The 10,055-nt window shown below is 41.4% G+C and overlaps 1 protein-coding gene across 2 annotated transcripts; it reads right to left on the bottom strand.

Moving 5' to 3' along the window:
• Nucleotides 1-2,257: 2,257 nt before the first annotated feature.
• LOC310914733 (uncharacterized protein C15orf61) lies at nt 2,258-9,849 on the bottom strand. Of its 2 annotated transcripts, XM_083871104.1 has the most exons (3): nt 9,509-9,849; nt 7,418-7,562; nt 2,258-2,367 (listed from the first exon to the last, which is right to left on the bottom strand). In XM_083871104.1, the coding sequence occupies exons 1-2, from the start codon at nt 9,846-9,848 to the stop codon at nt 7,435-7,437; spliced, it is 468 nt and encodes a 155-aa protein (XP_083727230.1). In that variant the 5' UTR covers nt 9,849; the 3' UTR covers nt 2,258-2,367; nt 7,418-7,434. The 2 variants fall into 2 exon arrangements, with proteins under 2 accessions (XP_083727230.1, XP_083727229.1); XM_083871103.1 differs by lacking the exon at nt 2,258-2,367 and having other exon boundaries at nt 6,829-7,562.
• Nucleotides 9,850-10,055: the final 206 nt, after the last annotated feature.

Here is a 10,055-nt window from a genome sequence, read left to right as displayed (position 1 = left end):
GTGGGCTATTGATCTGTGCATTTTATCACACTCTCTCACATTATCATCTCTGACAAACTGGACTATTTGAGTTATTTTATCAATTTAGAGGTGGGGGGGAATGGGAGGTATATTTAATTCCTGAAACGTCTTCAAGCTTCTTCATATTTGACTTCTATTTTGTTTGAGCTTTAGGAAAAAAAAATAATAATTCAATGGCCATTAACAGAGATAAATTCTCTCTCTGTTCAATAACTTTATAATTTAGTTCCTATACTAAAAATTAATAGAGCCCCAGCTCCTGAGGATCTAAGGGACTGGTGGTGCCCACACAGACATCTTTCTGCTCAAATGAACCTTTTACCTGCAGTCCCTGTGTACCCTTCACTCAGCTCCATTTCAATCAGATTCATTTTCTATTAAATTTTAAAGAATAGGCCACAAAATGATGGGATTTCTATAGACCTGCAATTTTTCTAAAATGTCTTCTTCATTTGCGAGACTATGGGGAAAACCAACTCAATTTGCCAAATTTGCATAAATATTACGTCGATTTTCCAGGGCTAATCATCACCTTAATCCCCCATTCTGATGTATGTAATCAAACTTGAAGGGGTTTTTATATCTTAAAAAGTGCAGCACATCAAGCATCAAATATTTATCGATGCAGGTTTGGTTTTGCCACAGAGTTCTTTAAACCCCAAAAGTTGAATCAGAAATTTTCATTTGAAAGACATTGTTGGTATTTATTTTATAGTCCTGCAGAAGTTTTATTATGAGATGTCACCAACGTTTATTTTTTTAGATATTATTCCTCAATGTTGGGGGGAAATTGCTGTTGTGAGAACACAACCCGTGATTTTTTATATATAAAACATTCTCCAAGTTCTGCATTTGAGTAGCCCAAGAACCTTCCCTTAAAAAAGTTCAAGTTGCCAGTACAAGGATTCCAGAATCCCCATTAAAAAATAAGGAATCAACCTGATTTTCCCCACTAAATTCAGACTACAACAACATCTCCAAAGTCATTGTTTACCCACAAGGAAACACCAGCCAAAAATCTGTAAAGGAACCACATATCAATTTAAATTACAGGATGGTGAAGCCCACGACTCCTCTTAATTCTGTTTTTTTTTTTTTTATTTGTGAGGGGGAAACATCCTCCCTGTGGCTCCCAGCAGCTGCCACTTGCAGTGTGCTGCTGCTCTCTGCTGCTTTCCAGCGCCGCTGGAGAGGGCTCGGAACATCCCTGAGGTGGCCAAGGCAAGGAAATAAATATTTATTTCCAGGGGAAAAAGCAGAGTGCTGACACAGGAGGGGTGTGAGGATGGAAAAATGTTTTCTCTCCTGGTGATTTGCTTTGCAGGATAAATTTGTAGAGCCCTCCAAAAGTAAGGAAAGAAGTTATTTGCTTGTTTTAATTCCCACTGCAAAGGAAGTCGCCCAACACGAGCAGTTTTCTGTCTTTGCTCTGTCATAAAGATCCTGGAGTGGAGTTTTGGGTGAAAGAAAAGGGAGGAAAAGCAGAGCTGAGTCCTCTGGCCCTGCTCTGGAATATTCCTGCCCCAGGATGTGGGTTCAGGTTTTCCTTGCCCTGAGGAGGGAGGTGGGAGCTCATTCTCAGGGGTGGAACAGGTGATAAAAATGCCCAGCAGGAATTACAGTGAATTAAAGCCAGCATTGGGATTCCCAATTCATCATCATCCCACTCATCCCCGTGGATAAAAGAGCAGAGACACAGGAAAGATGCTGAGCACAGAGACAGAAAATGCTCTGATTTCATCCTGAATCCCACTATTCACCTCATTAGCACCAGAATTTTTCCAGCCATGACCCAGGAATAATGTTTATTTCTTATGTAAAAGGCTAAATAATTCCCATTTACCTCTTAAAATGTTTTGGAATTCTGTGTTACCACTGCTGGGCCACCTTACCTGTAATTCAGAGTATAAAACACACCTGGAGGAATCAGCATCTCCTCAATTTATCATCCCTGATTCCTCCCTGCACCCGTTTCTAGGCTGGAATTATAAATAACAGAAGAAAAACTCTCATTTTTCTAGAGAAAATGGTTGTTTTAAGAGCAACAATTTGCCTGTCTTTTTGGGAAGATATTAATACCCAACTTTCTGTGTTGATAAATAACATCTCATGGTGAAATTCACTTTTTTTTTTTTTTTCCTTCCTTTCAATTGCCTGTGAGTGCAGCAAACTGAATTCCCTCAGGCTTGTGAAAAATAGGTCAGCAGTGTCCAGGCTTGCTGAGGATATTCCTCCGTGAAATGCAGCTCCTGGAAACACTCACCAAGTGCAGCAGGGATGGATTCAGAATTCTGAAAAATGGCATTAAAACTTCCCCCTGCCCCTCCCAGGCACTCTGAAGTTTCTCTGCAATAAGAAAAGATTGTTTGAGACCCAAAAATCAGGAAATAAATTCATCTTATTTTCAGTTCAGTGGCATCAAACAGATCTATTAAAGCTCTTTTTTTTCACAGTAAACTCACCTTGGACTGAATGAAAACATAACAGTCAACTTGATTTGGGCTACATTAAATTTTGAGGAGAAAAAAGCAGATTTTATGATGCACAGTGCCAAGGTAAGTCCAGCAGTTGGGCTGTGTGTGGTTAATGATGCTCCTGTACCTTCAGACCAGCTCCAGGGGCTGCATAATTGTTTTTCTGTCAACCTATAAATTCCTGAGTAACAACAAAATTATTGTGATTTTTCTTCCTAAATAATTCATATCTCACAAAGTACATCAGCAGGCCCATGAATCACTGAGCATGGAACAATCACATCTAATGGCATTTCTTCTTTAAAGGAAATAAAAACAGGTTTGACTTTGTAATCTTGTTCAAAAATCAGTGTTCTCATCTGATACTTGCATTTTAAAGTTAAAATTTCCCTTGATTGGAGGTTTTGTCTGCTTTTAATCACGTTTTCCACTTTTAATTCTATCAGGATTATTAATATCACTGCAAGAAATAAATTGGTTTTATAACAAACTGCAACAAGGGCTCATGAACTGTGCTTAAAGTGATGCAATTACTTTTAAAATCACTCTAAATTGTTTGTATTCTACTTTGGAGGGCTTAAATGCAAAATCAACATCTCATTTTTTTTTTTAGAAATCTTTTAAGCAAACTTGCAATATGTTAGTGACAAGTTTTATTCTATATTCTATATAATGCTGGAGCTGCCACTTTTTTTTAAAGTGTATTTAAACTGAAAAAATACAGCCCAAAATTTAAATCATGGCTTCTATTTCCAGAAATAAGGAAGGAAATCAACTCTCAGAATTATTAACTCACTTTTCTGTTGTGAACATGATTAAGGGGTTACAGCAAGAGCCAATATAAATTAAATGGCCACAGTAAATAATACATGAAGCAAAATCCCCTTTGTTTCAGGAAAAGTTGCTCTAAAGCAGAGGCCTGAGGGCATTCAACTATTAAAAACCACCTAAATTTCATTCAACAATAATAACACACATCAGGGAGATCTATAATTATGGGTTTGTGAGGAGATTTAGGTCAACACACACAAGGTAAGGTGAGGACAGATTTAAATTCTGCCCAAGTCAATGGAAGGTCAGCAGGAGAAAAGCTCTGGATGTTGCTCCAGGGAAAGAGAGGGGAGCAGGAAAAGAGCACAAAAACTGATTTTTCAGGCAATATGAGAGTGCTGATCATAAATATATAGGAGTTCCACTCCAATCTTTAAATCCAGAATTAATTTACAGTGGAGAAAAATAAGTCAAGAACTCTGTGTTGAACTGGGTCCACCTGCAAGTAGCTCATCAACTGGTGACAGAGTGATGTTAAATCTAAAAATATTTAAATAAAATGAACTGCCTGGACCATGTTTGCCAAAAAACTTCAGGAAAATAAAGAAACCCAGCAATGTTTGACCAGGATTTGGAGGAGACAAGAACAGAAAAAGGCAGTTCTTGGGGCAACTCATTAGCACTTATGGAGTCTCTGATGAAACATTTATCAACCATACAAAAAAAAGGTCTGAAAGTGAAATATAGTAATTAAGCCTTCTGAAAAATTACTTAAGCCACGCGATTTTATCGATTGTGTGGCCTTAAGTAAATTTTTTTTTTTTTCAGAGGCCAGGTAAGATTTAATAAGTATAAGTAGTTAAAGATCCTGCCTTGGCTCTGCCCATTAGAGTGTAATTGAAGCGGTAAAAAAGATCAGCCCGACGTGTGTTGATTACCACCTTATCTTTGAGAGGCAATTAAGCACCTCAATCATTGCAACAAGATTTGATTGTGCAGCCTTTATTGGACATTGATCTTTCAGCAAAGCAGCTGCATTTCCCATTAATTTACAGGAGCAGAGTTTAACTGGGACACCCGAGCTCGCTGACCCGGCCCAGGGGTGACACAGGCAGATCCTGCAGCTTCAGGTGTTCCCAAGAATCATAATTATTTCAGGAGGTGCTACAAGGAGGAGCCACCCGATCCTCGGCGTTGGGTTTCTCTGGAGTAGTTAAGAGAGGTTGAAACAAAGCTCTGGGATCTCATCTCTCTCCCCTCGTTTAAACATCAGCAAGGAGATAATTAAGGCGAGGCTGGGAAGGGAAACTAAGTTCTTTTATCAGGTGGGGAAAATCAAATCTGTCCGAAGGCAGAAGGGACATTTTGTGCATTGATTATTCTTGAGTGCTGAAGAAAGTTTTGAGGCAGAGTGGTACAAATCTTGCTGGCCCTCAGTATCTTCCTTTCAGGCCAAAACTTGAGTGATAAAAAAAAAAAAAATAGATGCGAAGAAGTTGGTATTTATAGTAAAACAAGAGTGAGAGTCAGATGAAATGTTTTCCTTTTGAAAACAAGCAAAACTGGGTTTGTATTCATAGATGAGAATTATTTAATCAAGATTTAATAACTGATATCCCTCAGAAGCAGCTCATGAAGTGCCAGAGCTCCCACCCAAGCCTTTAATGAAAGGAATGAGTGATCCCATATCCCCTCTCTGCCCTCAGACATCTCCCAGTTCATCCCTCAGCACCATCAACTTCCCAAGAGCAAGAGGTCCATTGATTTTCATGTAATACAAGAAAATATTACATTTGCTTAATTGTTACACAGTGAGATCATTGAACAAGAGATCAGGGCTCTATTTAATGCTGCCAGCAGCCCGGGATTGCAGCAATCAATAGGGCACTTTGTCAGAGATGTTCTCCAAGGGGCCCTGCCCATCACAGGATGGGGCTGCATTTATTGGAAAACAGGTAAGCAAAGTCAGCAGTGCCCATTATCAGAAATCAAACGAGCTGCAGCAGCCTCAATGAGGAGCTGTATTTACGGCCTGGTAATTAAAAACCGTTTGATCAACCTCGTGTTTGCCTTTACAGCCAGGTATTGATGGGCTCTGAGGCAATGAATGAGCAGTATTTGACTCTGAACTGATGGGCTGCCGTGAAAAATCAGCTCTAGAAAAAAATGCTGGCTGCAATTTTTCTTATTAACGAGGGTTCTTGTGATGCCACCTCTTCATCTGGGAGACATTTGACTTGTGGCAGGAATGTTCTCCAAAATTTACTAGTGCTCAGATTGAAGTGTTCAGTGCTGCTTTTAGAAAAGCCACATGTGTTGTTTCATTAAGTGGGGAAAAACTTCTATTATCTGGAATTAGGTTTTTAAAAGTATTTAAAAGTAGACATAGCTTGAGAATCGTTTATTGTGACGGCAGGAACATTCTCCAAAATTTACCATTTTTCTGGTTAAAATGTTCAGTGCTGCTTTTAGAAAAGCCACATGTGTCGCTTCATTAAGTGGGAAAAACTTCTATTATTGGGAATTAAGTTTAAAAAAGTATTTAAGTGATTGTTATACTGTAGACATAGCTTGAGAATCATTTATTGAGGGGGCAGGAATGTTCTCCAAAATTTACCACTTTTCTGGTTAAAATGTTCCGTTCTGCTTTTAGAACAGCCACATGTGTTGTTTCATTAAGTGGGAAAAACTTCTATTATTGGGAATTAAGTTTAAAAAAGTATTTAAGTGATTGTTATACTGTAGTCAGAGCTTGAGAATCATTTATTGAGGGGGTAGGAACGTTCTCCAAAATTTACCAGTACAAGCACTTCTCTGGTCAAAGTGTTCAGTGCTGCTTTTAGAAAAGCCACACAATGTTCCTTCATTAAGTAGGAAACACTTCTATTATCTGGAATTAAGTTTTTAAAAAGTATTTAAATTATTGTTATACTGTAGATATAACTTGAGAATCGTTTATTGAGGGGACAGGAACGTTCTCCAAAATTTACCACTTTTCTGGTTAAAGTATTCAGTGTTGCTTTTAGAAAAGCCACACAATGTTGCCTCATTAAGTGAGAAACACTTCTATTATCTGGAATTAAGTTTTAAAAAGTATTTAAATGATTATTATACTGTAGACATAGCTCAATAATCATTTATTGAGGGGAAGTGATTTCCCTTCAAACTAGCCCCCAACAATTTCACATTTATTTTTTGACTCATGGAAACTGGAGTGACCAACTTCCACCAGCAGCTGTGGGATTTGGAGTTGCCAGCATGAACTGCTGGCACTAAATCCCAGCATCACCAATAGATCCTGCACAGCTCATCCTGTTTTCCATCAATTCCAGATTTCCACCATCCAAATAGTTCCCCAAAAGTTGTTTGGTATATTTCCCCAGGTTTCCAAATGATATGAAGTCATTTTGTCATGGTTTGTGCTTGGTTACAACTGGACAAATCAGTTATTTTGCATCCAAAAATTGAGATATTCTTGTAGTATTCTTCTCATTAATTAAAAATATCATCAATTTGTGATTTAGCACAGGGGGCTAAATCTTCTACATCACTTAGATTTGGCACTTACCTACAAAGCAATCAAAAGAATAACAACAACACACATCTGGAGCTCGAGAATTGCCAAAGATACAAGCATCAAATGTATTTTGGATATTTTATTTAAATATCATTTAAAGAAATGTGATACAGCCATTTTGCACTTCTTTTAGGGTGGGATTTATATATATATTTTTTTTTTGTCCCCTAAGGCTCTTCCAGGTGCTTGTGACCACTCAGACACAGTTACACTGGTGACAATTAATTAATTATGAAATATCTGGGCAGGATTTACACCTGAGCAGCTTTTATCTTTGCAGGAACATTGTGAAAACTGCACTCACAGTTCCCTTGCCCACAGGCTACAATTCAGTTCTATAAGTTGATAAATTCATCTCTTTAAATGATCACAAGTTTGTCCAGCAGCACCAGCCCGAGTTCCAGACAAACCCTCAGCAATTTTAATTCTTCAACTTCACAAACCTCTGCAAAAACCAATCAAGAACTCCACACAGCTTCCTGAAACAGCACAGAGTATGAGAACACAGTGTAAAAGTTAAGTTTTTCTGTTGTTTTTAGTCAAAAGCAGCAGGTATTTGCAGCACAGAACCCACCAGAGGACAGATACTGGTCAGTACATGGCTCCTTCATCTTCTTTATTGAGAAAATAAACAGTGACTGGGCCGTGGCTGGTGTGAACAGTCTCTGTGACACGGGCAAAGAACCAGGAGCCGATTCCATACAGCAAAGTTGGGATGCCTGAGGAGAGAGAAAACACATTACACACACACAGAGCCAGCCAGGGAACACCCAAAGTGTGAAGTCAGAGTGAGGAATGATGAAATGAGAGGGAAATTGTTCCTGGAAAAGCTGCCTGAGAAGTGTTTTGTCTTTATTTAAATGCAGCAATTGGGGTTTAACACCTTTAGTGTTGACACCAGGCAGGAAGATGCAGGAATTATTAGAAAAATAAAATAGGAGGATAACAGCAAGAAAGAAATTAAATATTCCCATGTACACACGATTTCTACTGATTAAATATATATATATTTGTATGTCCAAATACTAAACACAGACTCCTTGAACATACACTTAAATTATTGGAGTCTGTGTCAGAGCAGAAATTAAAAATATAAGAGTAAATCCAACATGAAACTGCTCTGAGGAAAATCAGATCAGCTGTCAAAACTTCCAATTCCAACAGAACTGCAATGGGCAAAAAAAGTTATATATATATTTAAAATTATATGTTTTAGCCCTACCAATTTCTCTATCTATTACAGACAATATTCTATTTATTATAGAAGGAAAAACAGAGGTGGATTTAGGCCCTGAATTCAGAAATACCAAATTTAACATGCTTGAAGCTAAGGATTCGGAGGAAAATAAATTGCCTTTTTAATCATGTTTTCCAATCATTTAAATATGAAACACGAAAGGGCAGCTGTGAGAAAAACAAAGGTGTGACTGGGTGGAGGGAAAAATCAGATTTAAAGGTGCTATTAAGAAATTAATCTTTGTGATTATATTTTCTCACCGTGTCATTCTGGAAAGAGCAGAAAATTAAGACCAGCACGCAAGGTTTGAAAAAAAAAAAAAAAAAAAAAAAAAAAAAGTCACTGAAGACTTGTGAAGAAAAATAAAAATTTAAAAATTAAATATGGAAATAAATAATGTATGAAATGTTACGGCATTAAAATAATGATTGACTCTGCAGGCAAAGCTTTGAAACAATATCCTTCAAAACTTAACTGTATCTACTTTCATATTAATAAGGTACTGATAAAGCATTTTTATTTTCAGGATTTATATCGCAGCAGCACATTGGGATGGAAGCAGCCGGACCATCAGACACTTTCCCTTCTCTTAGAGGACAGAAGTTCATCCACGGCACGGGGATTTCCTGCTGGAAAATGCTCCCAACCAAAGGCAGGAGCCGCTTAAACAGCGAGCTCTGATCTGTGCCTGTCACAAGGTCACAGAAACACCAACGGGGTGAAACTCCTCCCGCCAGGGTGGATTGATGGCTCTGCCCCTGCCCTGACAGGGAATTCCAGCCCGGGATTCCTGCCTGGGACGGAGGAGGAGAGAGGAGACTGAGGGGAAGGGAAAGGACAGAGAGAGGGAAAGAGAGAAGGAGAAAGGACGAGGGGGGAAGAGGAGGAGGAGATGGGAAAGGAGAGAAAAAGAGAGGAAAGGAGAGAATGAGAGGGGAAAGGAGAGAGAGAGGAACAGGGAAAAGAGAAAAGGAGAGAAGAGGAACAGGGGAAAGAGAGAGGAAATGAGAGAAGAGGAATAGGGGAGAGAGAGGAAAGGAGAGAAAGAGGAGAAGGTGAGGAGGAAAGAGGAAAAGAGAAGGAAAAGGAGACGGAGAGAAAGACAGGAGGGGAGAGAGAGAAGGGAAAGGAGAGAAAGTGAGGAGGAAAGAGAGAAGGAGCGAGGAAAAGAGAAGGAAAAGGGGACAGAGAGGGCTCGGAGCGGAGTTGCCGTCCCGACCCCTCAGGCTGCCCCTCAGGCCGGTGCTCGCTGCCCTCAGGCCTCCCCCGGCACTCGCTGCCCCTCAGGCCGGTTCTCGGTGCCCTCAGGCCGGTTCTCGGTGCCCTCAGGCCGCCCCCGGCCCTCGGCGCCCCTGAGGCCGTTCCCGGGACTCGCCGCCCCTCAGACCAGCACTCGGTGCCCCTGAGGCCGGGCCGGGCCGGACTCACCGGCGTTGAGCACCTTGAGGGCGGTGAAGAAGGCGTCCTGCAGCGCCAGGTCCTGCGGCGCGGCCCGGGAGCAGTGGTACTTGATGAAGGGGAAGCAGCCGGTGCGCAGCACCAGGTAGTTGGCGCCGTCCACGGGCCAGTTGAAGTGCGAGAGGCCGAACTGGTCGTTGCGCACCGCGCTGTACTTGACGCAGAAGGAGGTCCAGTGGGGCAGGCGGCGCTGCCGGAGGTGTTGGCTCAGCACCTCGGAGGCGGCGGGCCGGGCCGGGGAGGGAGCGCGGCCCCGCCACAGCAGCAGCGCCACGGCCGCCCCGTGCAGCCGCTGCAGCAGCGCCCGCATCCCGCGGGGCCCCGCCCGCACCGCACAGCGCCGCACCGCGCCTGCGCCGCACGGGGGCGGGAACCGAGCGGGACGGGAATGGAGGGGGAATGGGGCTGGAGTGGACCGGGAATGGGCCCGGGAATAGGGCTGGAATGGCTCAGGAATGGAGAGGGAATGGGCCCGGGAATGGGACGGGAATTGGCCCGGGAACCGAGCGGGACAGCG

This window comes from Zosterops lateralis (genome assembly GCF_965231275.1).
Source record: "Zosterops lateralis genome assembly, chromosome: 13".
NCBI lineage: Eukaryota > Metazoa > Chordata > Aves > Passeriformes > Zosteropidae > Zosterops > Zosterops lateralis.
The sequence above is the reverse complement of the archived record's forward strand: the minus strand, read 5'-3'. Positions and strand labels throughout refer to the sequence as shown.

Bases quoted from the DNA above. Each gene is read 5' to 3' on its own strand.
- LOC310914733 (XM_083871104.1), bottom strand. From the start codon at position 9,848: ATGCGGGCGCTGCTGCAGCGGCTGCACGGGGCGGCCGTGGCGCTGCTG. The intron at 7,563-9,508 runs GTGAGTCCGGCC...CTCTCTCCTCAG, and splicing joins CCTCAAGGTGCTCAACGCCG to GCATCCCAACTTTGCTGTAT.